At 35.7% G+C, this 17,884-nt stretch overlaps 1 protein-coding gene across 5 annotated transcripts in view; it reads left to right on the top strand.

Moving 5' to 3' along the window:
• The window catches only part of slmapa (sarcolemma associated protein a), a 68,622-nt gene that overhangs the window by 38,499 nt on the left and 12,239 nt on the right, over nucleotides 1–17,884 (top strand). For 3 of the 5 annotated variants that reach the window (XM_088915433.1, XM_088915434.1, XM_088915437.1), the window contains 6 exons: nucleotides 2,834–2,896; nucleotides 7,468–7,527; nucleotides 8,115–8,189; nucleotides 8,676–8,735; nucleotides 11,256–11,336; nucleotides 11,710–11,769. In XM_088915433.1, the coding sequence (XP_088771559.1) occupies nucleotides 2,834–2,896; nucleotides 7,468–7,527; nucleotides 8,115–8,189; nucleotides 8,676–8,735; nucleotides 11,256–11,336; nucleotides 11,710–11,769 (399 nt within the window). The remainder of the gene's footprint in view (nucleotides 1–2,833; nucleotides 2,897–7,467; nucleotides 7,528–8,114; nucleotides 8,190–8,675; nucleotides 8,736–11,255; nucleotides 11,337–11,709; nucleotides 11,770–17,884) is intronic. The other 2 variants (XM_088915435.1, XM_088915436.1) reach the window with 1 other exon arrangement.

Below are 17,884 nucleotides of genomic sequence, written 5' to 3'. Positions count from 1 at the left end.
GTTAAGAAAAATCTTTTTTTTGTTCAGGAAAGCTTGAGGCTGCATTCATAAAGAGTTCCAAACAAATGTATAGTGTTTTTTTTACTTAAAAAGTAAATATTAACTGAATACCAAGGTTTAATGTGTAAGGTTTGAATACAGACCCTTAAGGCATTTGTCAGATTTTTGGTTTAGTAAGTTGCAGAATTAGTTGAAATGTACAGATTTAGTGTTTAATCATTGTGGCATTCTATACATTTTGAGTTCTAAAACTTGCTTGTATCACATTTTTCTACTAGTATTTAAACAGGAAGTAGTTTTTACCATTGTAACAAATAACATTGGTACAGTAAGATTTTATTTGAAGTTCAGGATAAATTGTTAAATGCTCAAAGTAACTTGAAAGATTTATGGAATAGCTTTGTGTGCCTAATTCACTGGTTATAAATTAGCTCCTAGGACAGCTGTGGAAATACTGACTCTTGGTTTAATAATATTAAAACATATTGTGAGGTCAGCAGTTTAGCCCAGCAATTGCTCTAACCAGTAATGATTACTGAAAGTCCAACAGTTTAATTATATTGCATTTGTGATATGAAGCATTGTAAATCTTTTTTTGTACATTTTAACACACTGTTCCCAAACCTATATTAGTGCCTTATGCAAATTAGATGTATTGTATATGGACACCCCCATTACCTTGTCTGACTTTATATTATTATAGATGCTTGTGATCTCTTTCATTATATCAAGGAATGTTGGTAATAGGTTGTAGGCTTTATTTCTATGTTCTGTTGACTTGTTTGCATGCCTCCAGAGCATGTAAACATCACCACATACAGACACACATGCTCAAGATTTTGAAGTGCAAAGATCCCCCTCGTGAATGAGCCTGAAGATTTTTGTCAGATCTATCAATTTCGTTGTTCATGACGATTGAAGTCTGAGGTTGTCTAATGCATTAACTTTAAAGTTTATTAACTCTGATGAAGCTGTTAGAAACTTTGAGAACGGGATATAAAAACATTTATTTTTGTTACGTTTGCAAATAGATAAGTAGATACCATTATTCTGTAGGAATTCCTTCAACTCATCTGTTAGAGACAGGATTTTTTGGGAGGGGACTTGCTCAGGTGTGCATCATCTTGCTTCCCCTAAATGCAGAGGTGCTGAGAATTTCATGTTTTATGTGCCTCATGGCTAGAAGACATGTAGTACAATGCACTCACGAAAAATTAGCAGCATAAAATACTAATGAAAATGTTGAGCTAAAAATGCAAATTACCTAATCCTTCATATTATCCATGGGTTACCAAAACACTGAAATGTAGTTAGTATACATGATATTTGCTTTATAAGAGTGTGTTAAGATGTTTGAGATGTAAGAGCATTTTACTGGCACTAATGCTTTGCATTGTGTAAACTGCTTAACTGTCATCTGCTAAAAGTCCTGGCCTTGTATAGTAGCCCTTCAGACCAGTTTTAAAAATCTTGGAATTACTGGAGAATACAGTACCTCACACTGGAGTTTGATTTAATGTGACAAATAGGTAGGTAATACGTAATTTAGTATGGTGCTACATTTCGATTGTCCTCTTTTACATGAACAAAAATATGCATAGTAATATGTTATTTCAATACCATATTTTATATGTACTGTACATTTTTAAATATTAGAACACCATCGATAAAGCCTATTCTTTACAATACATTAGGATCAATGGAAGCTTTTTTTAGCAGAGCTATGTTATTGTGCCTTTGAGTCAAATAGTTGCATTTTACACCTATTACTATGTATTGTCTCAGATTATGCCCACGCAGTCTTACATCTTACCTGCTTAAAGACCTGTGGCTATAAATGAGAGCCAAGCTGGCGGAGGCAGATCTAACAGATATTCGTCAGCCTGGGTCTTCCTTTTTATGCACAGCTGTACCCTTGAAGGCACAAGCAATTTCCTGTAGAACGAAAAAATTTGTTTCACTTAATCAGCGTTACAGCAATGTCTGTGTCAGTGACCTAGATAATGGATCACCTGGCATCTGTCCCCTTGTTGCCTTTTCACATCTGTTGAATGAGTCACCTGATTACTTACAAGACTGGGGTGTCAAAAGCCTGCACAACGCCCAGTGAATACAGGCTACTTTATTCCAGTAACATTTATCAGCAAATCATTGTTCAGGTACATTCTCTTCACCACTGCCTTTCAGCACATTAATTCTTTAATTAAAATCATTGCAACTATGTGTCCCCAAGTGTCTCAGGCCAGAATCACAGAATTGCAGACACTCTAAAGCCATGCAACCAAGGTTATAGGAGAGAAAAGTACAGATCATTCTGTAGTTAAGTAAGCAATAATAATTTAGTATAATAATATTATGTTGTATAAAAAAGGTGTGAGTTAAAAGCCAGAGCATATTTTCTTCAGAACTGTATTTTACAATGTTTTCTTAAAACAAATTGTAAGAAAATGATAGAAAATGTTAGTATTTGTTATAGTAAAGCTCTGTGTTACCACAACCTAAGTTATATTGTGGACAGTGAGTTATAGAGCATTAATTAATTGGAGACAAGAATATTCAAGCAATCAGAATATATTTTAATAATTCAGTTTTGAATTTTCTATGCTAATAAGCAGCGTAGAAGTATACCAAAAGAGCCTTTTTAATGGACATTTTGAAATGCCAGGCAACAGGTTGTCATGTCTGTTTCTCAGTCTAGCCTGTACATCTTTGTCTGGTTGCATTAAATGTTTGCTGTAGGTTTGGCTTATTCATTTTTACAGTACATTTTGAACTTCGATTTTGTGAGAGGTTAATGTTAATATATAATGGAAGGTTTTTCTTTCTTTATTAGACCACTTTCTTATAAAGAGTGGAGGGGACTGCACTTTTATCCAACAGTTCATTGAGTGCCAGCGTGAGTACACAGTATTCTTTACACTGCCTTTTCTAGTTGCTCTGATTCAACTGTAATTAATGAGGAGAGGATTGTAAAGGGGCAATTGTTAATATACTTCCTGCCTTAATATAAATGCCTTGCATCTGTAAGGCTATATGCAGCTGGGACTCCAAATGAAGGCTTTTATGCAAGTATAATTTTTACATCTGATTGGCCAGAGTTGTAATTTGCAAACTGCAAAGATTAGGCTTATAAATGCTGTCTAGTTTTGTTTAAAAATGTGAAAATCCTTTTTACTCAAGGCATATTTAAGAACTCCCTGTTGGTCAGGTCTTTTTCTGTTTAACTCTCCTCCTTAACAGTAGTTATTGCTATGTATGATGGGTAAGACTCATTTATAACACAGTTTTTGTCTGTAGTATTGGTGAGCAATAAGTAGGTAATATGTAAAACTCCTATTTGTTTTGCACTTTCAAAGAGTTGAGAATGTGAGGTCATGTTATGGAATAAAGATGAAACTGTGCTTTGTCAGCTACACCTTGAAAGGGATGTACAGAACTCTGAAATTTTAAAGCCCACAGTCCTACCCATCATTGAAGCGGAACTTAAATTTAGTGTAAGAGCAGAACTTTTGCAGTGGTAGTTGATCTGTTTGTTGGCTGTGATAGCCAAGAAGTACTTTTCACAGTACTGAAAAATACACTGGAGTATTCTTGCTAGTGCTATAAAATCTAATGTTTACTCTTGAGTCAACTATCAGAAGCAATTATTAATCACATGTATTCTTAAAATGGCAAATTCAAGCAGAAACTGATATACATCAGTAAAAACACAACATTATGGAAGATTCATATGCAAACTATTATTTTTATGTTGTACTGTTTTAGAGTGGAATTTACAAAAAGGGAACAGAGTGGAAAACAAATTTGACTAAGCTGAGGATAGGGGCTGCAATTTTTCCTTACAGCAGGTGGGGGATAATAAAAGTGACAAGTAAAACTGCTTTCTCACAGCTGATACAAGGATAATTAGATGACAACATGACACCACCTCTTTGTCTTTTTTAAAAGCATGTTTTTCTATTCAAATTCCATACTTTTTACCCTGGTACCTTTTGTCTCTTAAAACGTTCACACTTTGAGTTTTGACCTTGAATGTACTGTACCTTGCATTACGACATCAAAATCCCCTACAGAAAGTTCAGGATCCATTTCAAAGTAAACAGGGATCCAGCCAGCATTTTGTACTGACTGCATCTTTGGGATTAATTAGCTTTCAGAGGCCAGTGCCACCTAAAGCACAAATGAGTGAACTAACATTTGTTTCCATTCACTATGGAAAAATACACTTAATTCTTCGAAGCATTTGGAGCCCTTTGAGTAGAAAAGGATTAAAAAATGGCACAGGAATGAATTTTTTGCGCGACATGACATCACGTTACAGGGCAGCTGAACGTCAAGTAAAAGCCTAAACATAGATTACTTTAGAGAGATTATAGAGATGATAGATATAACTAAATAAGGAACATATTCGTAATATTAATAGTCTGTATGCCTTGTTCAAGGTTCAGAAGGTTGGCACAATATATATTTTTGATCTGCCACTGTAGGAAAAAAAGAGAACTACTTCTTAAATGGCAAATTGTATTTAAAACTGTTAAGACTGTTTGGATTCATCTAGTGGAAGTGTCTTAGCCAATTCTATAAGGCACAGAGTTAGTGATCAAACTCCACAGAGCTGTCAGCCCCAATGTACATTTGGTGGAAATTAGTCCATCTACTGTGATTTAATTCTGTATTTAAACACAAAGGTCATGCCTAAGTATTTGCACTGTTAAAAAGCCTGAAGTGACTAGGAAGGTTAAAGGCTTTTACTGCAAAGAATTTAGATGCACATAATTTACCCCCCAAAAAACAAGGGTAGTTTGCTTTGTCTTCACTGTACAGCATAAAATGTCCATTGCTTCCCTAAAATTGGAGTGAACAGTAATGTAATTGTATGTTTGAAAAATTGGACAAGATGTGTAAGAGCTACACTTCCATCCATTAGTCTGGGGTAAGGGGTTGGCAGCCTTTCAGAAGGCACATGCAGTGAGTTAGCTTGTCTTACAGATTTGCGTGCCTGGATACTTTTTTAATGTCAATAATAGCACTGCTTACAATTTGATTTATACATGAATATTAAAATATGATAAAACAAAAATGAGTAAATGAATCGTTTGGTTTGATCCTTGCCCTTGCTGTCCCTTGCTGAGTTCTCATAGCAGAGTTTGAAACTGCCTGTGTGTCAAGGCAAATTGAAATTTCACCACTGCAGTCATCACCTTATTAACTCATATTTTAAAATCTTGGCTCAAAGATTTTCCTGATAATTAATAGTTAAAATTTACTGTGGGCTGACCAATGTGATTGGCAGTGATCTTTACGAAGCCCTTCTGTATTCCGATGAAAGCAGGGGCCCCATCCGTCGTGACAGAAAATATTTTCTTGATGTCAGTTCCTCTTTCCTCAAAGATTAATAAGTGTCTTAGCTATATTTTCCCCTATAGATGTGCCATGGATGAGTTTTAGGCAGTGCAGCTCCTCTCGAATTCTATCTGAATATCAGTATCTTGCAAGAATTGCTAGTCACAGTATGTCATTAATATCTACGCACAGAGAGCAAAAACAGCATGGTCTTTATATTGAACAAATCTATATTCATCTCTCCAAAATGGTTGAGATGAGCGAACATCTAACTTTTTCTTTGCAACTACCATTTTGTCCAATACGTTTGACTTTGTTACTGCATGGATCGCGAGCTTGACTGTGAAAACAATACTCTTGTCCTGCTCAAAAGTAATGTAGTAAATAAACCAAGTTGTATTTTTCTTTGCCAAAGAGCTTTCGCTCAGTAACACGTTGTAGAGAATTATAGTCAAGCATAGTTATAATTATTTTTTAACTTAATTTCTCGTGGAATATGAGACTTTTCTTGCACATGCTGTTAAAATTTCCTGTGTCAATGATGGCATTTGTTGCCGAAACTCACCATTAGGTTTGTTCTCACTGCTTTTGCTCCTGAATTCATCTTTTTAGTAGTACACGGTGAAGGTATCTTAAGTTGAGGATTGGTAATAAGTTACTCATAAAGGACTTTATTGTAAACCACAGTTGCCAGGTAATTGAAGAACAAATGGGTGCCAGCATCCCATCACATCAGCTTTTTTGGACCACTAGAAGTCATACAGATGTGTCCTGTGTGTGGAACTGGATTTGGCTAAGACCATTAAAAAATAAAGGACAAAGAAAACGGTTGTCCCAAGTGCAGTAAGAGCTTTGTGTGCGCTTTGTAGACAATATTTGGTTGTATCTGTGGTGTTAAGGTATACACTTTGTCAAAGCACAGTTTCAGGCAACACTGAAGACAATTATTTTTTTGGGGGGGTTGTTAGGGATCATAGAGAATATAGTGTTACCTGTAGATTTAGTTTAATCTTCCATACTGTTCTTTATCCATGTCCTTTTCACAATCAAATCAAGTCTTTGTGCTATTTCTATTCTGGGAATGTGGCACATATTCAGGGAGCTTGGTGTCATTCACAACCTTTCCAGTTTCCAGGGAAATAACATGCTACACATTGTGTTAAGGACGACAATAGTGGTCTACAAGAATGCGGCCTTTTCCTGCTGTAGAATCTGTTAGTTTTTTTGACTGGCATACCAATGAGCACATATAGACTTTCTTCAATAATAGAAAGCATAAGTAACCGTGCCTTTGCATGGCCAGTCATGAAACTGGATTTTTTTTAAGCATGATGTGGTTTAAGGTGGTTTAAAATTAATGTTCTAATATATATATCTTTTATTTGTGAACAGAATATTTTCCAGAATCTCCACAGGTCTTCCAATCCTGTGGTAGAGACAATACCACCAATTAATGGTTCTTCTTCTGTGATTATTGTGACATCTGCTCTTCTGTGTTATTGCCTTTTTATTGTGTTTAGATAAACAGCATACTGGCTTTCTGTAGATCACTATGCAAACCTCCTTTCTTTATCTGCTGATTATTCTGTGTTTTTTTCTTGAACAGCAGTAATCTGGTGTTCTGATTCAAAAATTATACGCTAATGGGATGTTGACTCCTCTTTGTATCTTTTTCTTTGTCTTGACAAAGAGGATTACTTGTAAAAAAGGTGTAATGTGGAAGACATAGCTAGTACCACCGGAAGAACTGGTGATCAAAAGTAACATATAAAAGAAAGATTAGAGAACAAGGAATATAGATTTTACAACAACTTCACATTAAAAGTGACTTATTTAATATTGAATTGAATACATTTCACATAGACCCTGATATTGTGATATTTAAAAAAGTAAATGTAAACCTCTGCCTTCCAAAGTAGATTTGTGCCAGTATGCCATTAGAAATTCAGTGTGAATGTAGAAAACATTTCACTTAAAGTAATCAAATTTCTGTTTTTGAACTGTTTTTCAGTTTCCTTTTTTATGTTTGGAGGCAGGGGAGGAAACATTGCAAATAAATTAGAGAAAATACAAAGGAGTATTGACCTTAGATAGTTGTCCAATTGCATTCTTTATTTCCCACAGCTGTAAAGCAGTTGAAAGGCCCAGTTGATTCTTCACATAACAAGATAGCCAACTTTGAAGGTAAGTTGATCTCCTTGGATCCCTTTCTTAACATCAGTTTGGCTAAGACAGCATTCTAGATATGCTATACAGCAATGTCAGAGAAACAGGGGGGTACTCTTTCTATAATTGGATTTTGAATTCTGCCTTCTTCTACAGCTGCTATTTATGACTCCTGTTAGTTAAGGGATCTATGAAATTTGACTGGGTCCCAGTTCAAATAATGTGACATCTTGCAATGTGTATGAAGCAGCACACTTGCTTTTTCATGTACAAAACCTTATTTGATTCGAAAAACCCTTACACTAATTTGTCTAGAAGACCTTAAGTTTAAGATTAGCCTTCAGAGTGGTAAATTACTGTCTTTGATTGAAACATCAGATTCAGATCCATTCTTTACCATGATTGTTAAAGCAATGTTTAAGCAACTTCAGTGAAATATATATTGATTTTCTTACTGATTTCGTTAAACAAATTTCCTGAACTCTGGAATTTTTGTTTTAGTTGTCCATTAGAAATGTCCACTGCTTAAATGTGTTATCGTTTACAGATATCTAGTTATTGTCTGGATGGGTTTTAATATTAAACCTTTTTCTGCTTGCATATAGAAGTTATTGATGCTCATCTACAAAATAACCAGACTACAGAAGAAAATAATTTAAGCAGTCCAGAAAGAATCAAAGGTAAGATAAGATTAGTTTAAAAGTGAGGACCATGAATGGTAAGAACTATGCAAGCATTCCATTAGTGGAAACTTGGAAATTTGTTTTTTAGATGACTTAGTAAGCATTTTAGGTCCTGTGTTATTTTTAGCCAGAATTCTTCTTTTGGTTCAGCCTTATTATAAATGTTCTGCTCAAAGTAATAAGTCTCCCTGTTGGTTTTACAGGAAATTAGTTAATTGCATTGACCTCGTTCATGCCTTTTGGGCCAAATATATTTATAACCCACTCTCTTCCTGCCTTTCTCTCTGACAGTGTTCCATTCAAGGCCTGCATATTAGCATTTAGAAAATAAAAGCAACAGTATGTTTAAGTAAGTTTTCCATCAGCACAGCAGAAAACGCGTCCAAGAAAATGTGAGAACGAATGCATTTTGTGTGCGTTGGTTGGCTTGAATGAAGAATCTCCTTTTCAGTTAAAGTATAATTAACTTATTTCTTTCAACAGCCAAACTTATAGATGATGGGCATCTACTGAAAGTTATGGAAGAAAATAAGCTTTTAAAAGGTTTGTTTTCATGTTCATTACACTGCTTGCTCACTGCACGTTTTATATTTTACTGAAAAAAATATTGTTTATGTGGGATGTGGGAGGTTTGGGGTGGGATATTAAGTTTACCCACATGAGATGGGCCCATCTTGTTTGCTTAATTGGTTAGTCTAACTAATTGTTCTAAGGATCACATAGATATTTCAGAAAGGAATCCAGGGTGTCCTCTCAACAACGTGGCTGGGGTATCTCATTCCAGGCGCCTGCAGCAGTTCCTGCACAACAGTTGCCAGTGACCATAGAGGTTTTTAAATTAAGTCAGCATTGTGACTTAGATCTAATTACTTAATAAAAACAGTAGTATATTCATATTTATGAATTAAGTTCTAATGTTTAATTGAGCATTTGCATCTTTAAAGCAGAACACATGAATGAGATGGAGGATCAGACATTTTTAGTTATTCTAAATAACTGGATTGGCAGGTTGATGCATATGATAAGTGTTACTGTTGAACTAGGAGGGCTGAGAGGGATAGCTAATCTATAACTTTTACCATAGAAAATATGCCTTAGAGTAGGGAATATAATGAAAAGCTGGAAGGCCAATTGAAGCAAATTTTGCAAAAATGTAAGTGTTGGCAACGTCAATCGCAAAGTTTTCTTATGGTGGAAAAGTTTAGTCCCCCCATGACAGCAACGGATACGGTTGTATTGTAGCACATTTTTGTCCCAAGAAGAAAAGCCCAAAAGTGAAACTAGCCTTAACCCTTTTCCGTTACCTTGGTCTCCAGCAGTGTCATTCTGGCCATGGTAGTATAGGGGAAGAGGGCATTATGGGAAGTTCTGCTTGGGTCCTTCTGAATGGTTTTGTCTTGCATGATGTAGAACCACTCATTTCTAGGCCAAGAGGTTTTACCTTTTTCTATACAATATATGGCACTGCTAAATATTTAAAGTACTACTGTTAGAGAAGATTAACTTTGTAATAGTATTTTACACTGTTAGAACTTAGATTAAAAAAAATCTTTGGTTCTGGGCACCACTGCGTTCTTCACAGTAGTGGCTGAAAACTACAGCATAAGTCTTAGACCGCTGTTAAACAAGTTAATCTAAACTAGATATGTTACCTATGTTACACAGCAAGCATCGAATTTTAATGTACCTTTGCCCTCAGTCTGTGTAAAGCATATTTTTAGACATATGCTATTGTTCTTGTTTGTGTGGACACTAATAATGGCTTTTTGAACCAAGTGTGTTGCGGTGTCCTTGTATTTTGAACCGTGGCGTTAGTGTTTTAAAAAATGTATTAAGATCTTATTTTTGTACTTAAAAAATAGGACCTTCTAAATTTTTTTCAGTGGAATATATAACTAATGAATATGATATCCTCAGAGACTACAGTTATTACATGTGTGTACTTTAGTTAGGGGTCATCTTCAGATGTATAGTAAAGGATGGCCTGGTTTCACAGAGCAGAAAGCAGTTGTTGCTGCTGCTGAGGCATCTGCTCCTGTTTTGCTAATCCATCGGGGATTAAAGGAGCAGATTAATGGAGATGGGATTAATGGAATTTTGCAGGAGTTTGTCAACGGTCATTCACCAGTGACGTTATGTGACAGTTGTTCAAAATCCCAAGGTGCTCGGATGGTTTTTTCCATTGCAAAAAAAAAAGAGAACATGGCGACCAGCAAAATTCTGCGATATAAGTTTGACATGATCCGTGTCAGTGCAGCACAGGATAGGACCTTAAAGAGTTGCGTAAACATTAATTGATTTAATCTATTTACAAGGTGCCCTGTTTCTTGAAGTCTGCGATAAGTCATATTGTAGGTTTGTGGGGAGTTTTTTATATCTGTAATGGCATTTTATATTCTTCAGTTTCACACATGGTGTGAAAGCTTTTTTCATGCTGTATTGTACAATTTTCTTCTCTTAAATGGTATTTTCTTAAAACTGGGAATTGGAAAAGTACAGATGCATGGGGGAACAAAAATCTTATCACAGCGGTTAGGATCAGAACAGGTGCTTCCCTGTGAAGTCATTTCAGTTTGGCCGAGTGGTTGGATATTCAGTCTGGTTACAGCAGAGTCCTGTGTAGTGTTCGACAGTGACTGCAGTCTTTCTTGAAGCGTAGCTCTTTTTATGTTCCGGTATTGTTAGCTTTATGAACAAGTCGTTTTAACATCAGTTTCCAACTGGCAGCGAAACCGCTGAGCGCCCTGAACAAAAGCCTGGGCTATTTTAGCATGCAGCTGTATTCCCATTTGGAAGTTCAAATCGGATATGTGACCATGTGTGGTGAATAGGAGCGCTGGACCTGGAACAAGTAGGGAGAAACCATTTGTTACAGTACTACAAACAATAAATGAATCCCAGTCTACTGAGCAGCATTTTAAAATAGGCATTCCTAAACCTCCAATTTGCCTTGCAACGTAATTTATAGCCAGTGCAGTAATTCTGAGCCAAATAGCTTGACAAATGTTATCAGGTTTCACTTTCAGCTACCCCTTGAAAATGGTGTCTTCTATCTCCCCCCAGAAAATCAAATAGATGCAAAAGAATCGGACATGTCAGACACACTCAGTCCCAGCAAGGATAAAAGCAGTGACGACACTACAGGTAAAGCTTTTAATCTGACTTCTTCTAGACAATTTTGAATATTTGATGCTATCACATTATAATTCCAGCCAATGTACATAATTGCTTTTGGTTGCAGCAACATATTACTGTGTGTGATGACCACACTATGAACCTGAAAATGCTTCCTTACAAGAGTAAAATCAGCATACACTAGTTTGTCACTTTTGTTCTGATCAAAGTGGATGTTTCTAAATAGCAATTTGTATTTGTTTTTATTTCTTGATTGATTTAAGGTACAGAAAAGGCTGATGTATATAGGGTTTGTCGTATGAAAACGGACTTTTCATCCTTGCTAAATCTGATTTTTTAGCCTTCCCGAACCAGTTCTTTTGAACCTTTTTTTCTTTTGCAGACGGGCAAATGGATGAGCAAGACCTAAACGAGCCTGTGCCTAAGGTTACTTTATTAAAAGGTAATGTGAACATTTTGACATTCAGAATGACAAAAATCCTGTTAAGCACCTGTTAATTCTTCTTCTGATGACTTAATGAATGTTATGTAGAATAAGTAAACAACTAAATGCTCTGAAATCCTAATGTATTTTTACATTGTAAAATGTAATCTAGTAAAAAGGGAAGCAGGGTTTCAGGGAATGCTGAGGTGGGGTGTGGACATGAGCTGCGAGTTCTGGCATGACTATATATGGTATTGTGTTAGAGAAGAGTTCTCTGGGATGTACTTGAATTTAAACAGGAATCAGAAGGAATTTCTAGTTACTGTGACTATCAGATTTTCACTTTCCAATTCAGCTGATCTGTTGGTGCACACTGTGTGCGTTTTTATTACATTACAGTGGTGGTTGCTTGCGTTAGTGATGTAGAAAGTAGGACAGAGCTGATGTTCATATCTTGTTTGTTATTTTGGGTTCACTGAGCATATTTGTTGAATTTGATGCAATTAAGGAGCAATTAGTGAGGGAAATTGAATGAAGCACTCAACGGGAAAGCTATGTATCCTGGGCACTAAAAACCGTCGGAAACTATGGCAAAGTGTTTTTTCTCTTTAATTTCTCTTTTCAGGTACATTTTTGAACATAAATTACACCTCTATAATATATTTTTCAGCCTATACCCTATGCGAATATTTCCCAAGCACAACACCAGTAACTCAATGTTAAAAAATAAAATAGTAAGCCTTAACTACTTCAGTTGACAAATAGATGTGAAGCTGTTTTAATGTTCATGGGAATACTTTTTCAAACAGACTGACATTTGTTCTCCTGGTGAACCCCGTTTTAAACTGCATTACCGACTCTAGCCTTTGCGTCAATCAGTAAAAGCCATTCTGTAGACATCAATGAGAGTAGAAAGCTATTTTAGTTGTAACATCTTAACTTTAAGCTGCTGATTAGTCTTCGTCTGGAAAAACATTTCAACCGAATTATCCAAAATTACATTGTATCTACTTTATGTAAAACTAAAAGTTTAGCTGTTCATCTTTTGAATTGCCTATGGACTAATTTATTTTGTTGAATAAGTCATTTTAGCTTTGTATATAATTCTATAATAGTATAGAATTTGTATATAATAAAATTTCATGATTTCATGATTTGTCTTTTACCTGCATTCTCATGGACAACTGATAGATAATCTTGGCATCTTTGTCATTCTGACGGGCAGAACTTATCGGATCAAGTACCAGTGTTTCATGTTACAGGAAGCTGCCAAAGCAGGTTTCATAATGTCACACACTTGTCTCCTGACATGGTGCAGATTTTGTTACAGGCTATAAAAGATGAGGAAGACAGGCTTATCATTTCAAAAAGTGCTGTGGCGGTACCTTCCTACAAGAAGAGACAGTCATCTGTAGTGACATGTATACTGATTGATGTGGTATACAGACGTGATAAAATGTTTTTTACAATCTCAAGTAATTACTAATTATATTGGCAAGACATGAGATAATGTTTTGGGGGAGAGATCAAGGCAGAGGGTATACACTGTCAGACACAAGGTTTAATTTCTGCAATGTAGACACAAAAAAATTATAGTTTTCCATTTGAGACATACGTTTCTCTTCAAACTAAATTTCTCTGGATCCTGCTGGTCAGAAAGACTAGGCAGATCTTTTCGTTCCTAATGAAGAAGTGTAGGGCTATGATTTCACAATACCATGGCTCTGATTTGCAGTTAATATAAGTAGCACAAATACTTGTTAGTTCACCCAAGTCTAATCCGCCCTTGAATCGCTCATTCCTTAGACTGGTTTCCAGTTCTGTTTACATTGCAATGAAGTCATACCTTATTATCCGCTGGTGTGGAAATTGCATGGTGAACATTCTCTTATTGTTCCTGCTGTCTTCCTGCTGCCAGTGCCCTGATTTTTTAGTGATGAGGTAATGTCTTTCCTAGTAGCTGATAAGAGCAACTGGGAGCTGCAGTGGATTTTTCCCTGCCTGATTGCCACTGTTATTTGCAAGTAGTTGGGTCTCTCGGCTCATTTTCACCCCTTGCCACAGCCTAGAAAATGTTTTCTGGTCTTTCTTTAGTAGGCCATTCTTGAGCTTAGCCAGATCTTATTTATACGTAAATGAACTGATTGGATTCCTGTATATTTTGCCATGGAAGAGTATCCTGACTGTCATATCGCCACAGTGATGATTATAGCCTGACACTGAGCGTAGAAAGGAGCATTTCAATTGTACAGTTTTTCTAGGGTAATTCTGATATTTATAGTCACTTGCCAAAATATTAGTATCTTACTGATTTATGTCCTGGACCTCTAGGAACAGTTGGATGTGCTCTGTACTTCGTTGTTTAAATATTTGCAGTTAAGTCGTATTCCATTGTTTTGTCAGGGTGAGCTTTAATCCAGGTTGTGATGAGGGGGCAATGGCATGTGAAAATGAATTTCACAACAGTTGTTTTCAGTGCGATGGAGATATAGGGATTGGCCTGCAAAGATAAAGTGATGGGTGTCTGTCTCATGTTCCTCAATTGGACCTCACGTTTTGTGCCATGGAGTGAATATCTGACTCGTGGTTCCTACAAGCTTAGCTATTGAGTTCATGCAGCCTGCAAAGGTGTTTCATGCTAGATCATTCCCTTCCTTTTTATTTGACTATTGCCAGTGATTAATAATGTAGAGTACCCAAGGTTACCTTTAGCAGAGTGAAATTCCCTCTGGACTCTGATTGGTGAAGGTGTCCTAGTGCCACAGGGCAGCTCATGCAACAGACTGTCAGATCTGTTCATTGGTGTGATAGCCGCAAACCCTGCGAATAAATATTGACATTGTCATTTTTTTGGAATGACAATGTTTAGTCTTTTACACACAAACTGAATGTGTATTAGATGCCCTACATTTATTTTTTAATATGGACTGTTGTTTTCTTGTTTGAAATTGACATCTTCATCTCTCTGATGAACTGGGGAATTGGAAAGTACATTACAAAATTACAAAAAGTAATTGGGAATTCTGGCATACAGGATTCAATGATTGAAGTAGAATGAGGATTTTCACTGTCTGCGTCTTTAAAATCATTTTCAGTATTAACAAGCTTTTTTCCTGACTAAGATGCTGTTTTGTGCTTTATTCTTTATTCTTATGGCATCTTATGCTTTATTTCTTTCTGTCGAAAAGCTTTCAGATTTAAAATACTTCAAATATTCTTCTCCGAATTAGAATTTTGCATTTGTAAAGAAACCTCTCTCATAAATGGCACTGAATTGTCACAAGGGGGCGAGGTTGATCTAATTTTTGGTTTTGCTTATCCCAATCTTATCGTGCTTTTGTATCACTTGTTTTAACACCGTACTTTACCAAATACTTTTTGAAACCTGTCTTTTATAACTGTGATGTTCTGTCCCAAGTGTTTCATTAGATACTGTGCTATGTAGTATATACTAATACAGCACAATACAAATAATACCAGCCAGGTCACTAGCTTAAATGCAAAACTCGTCTTTCAAACGTGTATTATATAACTGAAGCTGCGGTATCCAAAAAAAAAACACAAACCCAAAGATCACACTAAATATTTTTTTAATGAAATGCTAGCATTTTCTTAAATCGAAATTAAATTGCACACAATTATATATGGCAAAATGTACCTCGTACATGTACACAGTAATATTGAGTATGTTGTACAGTCCAAAATATGATTTAAGTATGGTCACAGTACATTTTTTGAGAGCAGGTTATACCACTTTTAAATTGAAGGCATTTTCATACTCCCTGATTTGAAAGCCTTATTGCACCTAGATGACTTTGGGTAACCTGTAAGCCTTCAAGTAATGCTAAAAGTCAACTTAACTAAATGCATTTGGGGGAAAAAATTGGAAGTGGTTAAAGCCTAAAGCCTTCTTGAGCAGTGTCATTTCCTCTTTCACAGCTGAAAGTGCAAGTTCTGGAAATCAAAGTATTTTTTTTTCACAGAACTGTGGTCTGTAATTAATCTCCATTTTATTTATAGGCTCTTGTACTTTTATCATTGAAACCATTTTGATGCTCTAAAATCTTAATAGACTCACCTCATAAATTGGGGAATTAAGCTTGAATCCCTAATTAATTTCATCTGTTAATTTGAAAAAAAGTAGGTCAAGAGGAAAGCAGGGACAAATCTTGCTGTGCTCTTTGTAGTTACATATGCCATTAAAGGGTTTCTCAAGGGAAAATCTGTCAAATGGATTTAAAATGTAGAGTACATAAGAGTTTCAAAGTTTTCAATATTCCTCTTGAATTACTTATATTTTTGTTTTCCATCGGATTATTTTAGATTTCCCAACTCCGAGATTTCTTTTCGGTATCCCATTATTTCTGAAACCATTCACTTGCACGCAAGATAACAATCTACACTGAAACAACATTGCATACAATAAAATAACGAGCATGAAATTAAATAACAGCACGAGCACTTTGGAAATGACTGTACCCGGTTCAGTATTATGTGTCTTTTGGAGAATGTAATTGAAGCCATGCCTAGTCTTTAGATTCTAGTTTATTCATCCTTCTGTAAAAAAATGTTTTCATTATTAAACCAAAATGTGCACATAATGTTTATTAAGACCATAACATGTTGAAACTGAACACTTTATTCTGTTTCATATCTACTGTTTAGATAGTAGCATGGTTAACAGGCGTATCAATAACTGATTTGAACATTATCATGCAAAAATGAATTTGGAAGCTTTCTGAAAATAATAAAATCCAGATTTCTGAACATTTTAGTTTTTAAATCTGGCAGACTTTTTTAAAACAAAGTATTTTCAATAGTCTTTTAAAATTGTGATGTCAGACTCTTGGACGTTATAAATGCTGAGATTTATAGCCTGTAGCTTAGACCAAGATGTAAAAAGGCTGTTTTTCTTTAAGTTGACTTTACTCCTCATTAACTACTGATATAGTGATTGACGTTTGGTTTAATAGATTAATTGAAAACTAGTTTTACTTTATAATAATAGACATGATCTCAAATAATGAAGAATATTTATGGAAATATTCTGTGCCATTTGGATATGAAATGTGTTGACAAGTGTTTTTAGTATGGAAGTACTGATGTCTACAGTGCCATTATTTTAAAGGGCCTAGGTAAATCTTAATTAGTGTTTGGGGGAAAAAAATGTAATACTTTTAAAATTTGTGCCACATCTTAAGAGCTGTAGCTATCTGATGCAGCCTGGTTCCAGAAGTTTTTTTTTCCCTCTTCTGTATGGAATCCCAAAAATATCTGTCTTGAATCTCTGAATATAGGGTCTGTTCTGGGTGGTTTAAAGATGAGAAAAGACCATTCAGCACTGCAGGGCTCATTAAAGTGCTTTGACAAGAGTTGGAAGGAAAAAATTGCTTTTGGTTTTGAAATACTCTAGATGGTTAAGAAGCTAATGTTCTTGTCCTTGGTTTTTTTGAACGCATGTATTGTATGTAGAATATACATGAGGTTCTGGATGGATTGAATCCACAATTGGTGAGAGGGTGTTGCTGGACAATAGTAACATAATTTTAACTCACAAACTGTGCAAGATTTCCCTTAACTGTTTTCTGATTCCAGGTAGCCTTAGATAGGCACGGCCTGATTCGTATCATGACTTTGTGGTGGTGGTTCTACAATACCAGCTCCCACTCGCACTGTCCTGGAGTTAAATCTGAAGTTAAAATGAGAAATATTTTTTTGCCAGTACTGTAGGTGGCAGATTGAGTATAAGAAGGTTTTTATGGCATGAAATGTCACCGACAGTATGAACACTGTTCTTTTAAGCTCTATGGGACTATATTGGTTAATATCATAAGCATTAACATCTGTTCTGTAAACAGTGAGGGACATTTTTTAGTGTTTGGTAAGAGCTGAGATTTCCCAAAAGGCCTAAAGTCTCCAAACCACATCAAAATTGCACTGTGATGCCCTTATAGTTAGGAAAAATGAAAAGGACCTTTATTTGGTGTCAGGAGATGTCTGAGAAGCTAAATTTAAGGGTCTAGCTTGAGCGTTGTAACTGATTACTGAGCATTTGAAAGGCTACCACTGCTTTTTATACTCAAGCTGTCATTTTTATTAATGGTTGGTTTTTGGAGCTATGGTCTGAAGTTGA

The sequence above is a fragment of the Atractosteus spatula genome, chromosome 5, assembly GCF_055471065.1.
Source record: "Atractosteus spatula isolate fAtrSpa1 chromosome 5, fAtrSpa1.hap1, whole genome shotgun sequence".
Lineage (NCBI taxonomy): Eukaryota > Metazoa > Chordata > Actinopteri > Semionotiformes > Lepisosteidae > Atractosteus > Atractosteus spatula.
The sequence above is the reverse complement of the archived record's forward strand: the minus strand, read 5'-3'. Positions and strand labels throughout refer to the sequence as shown.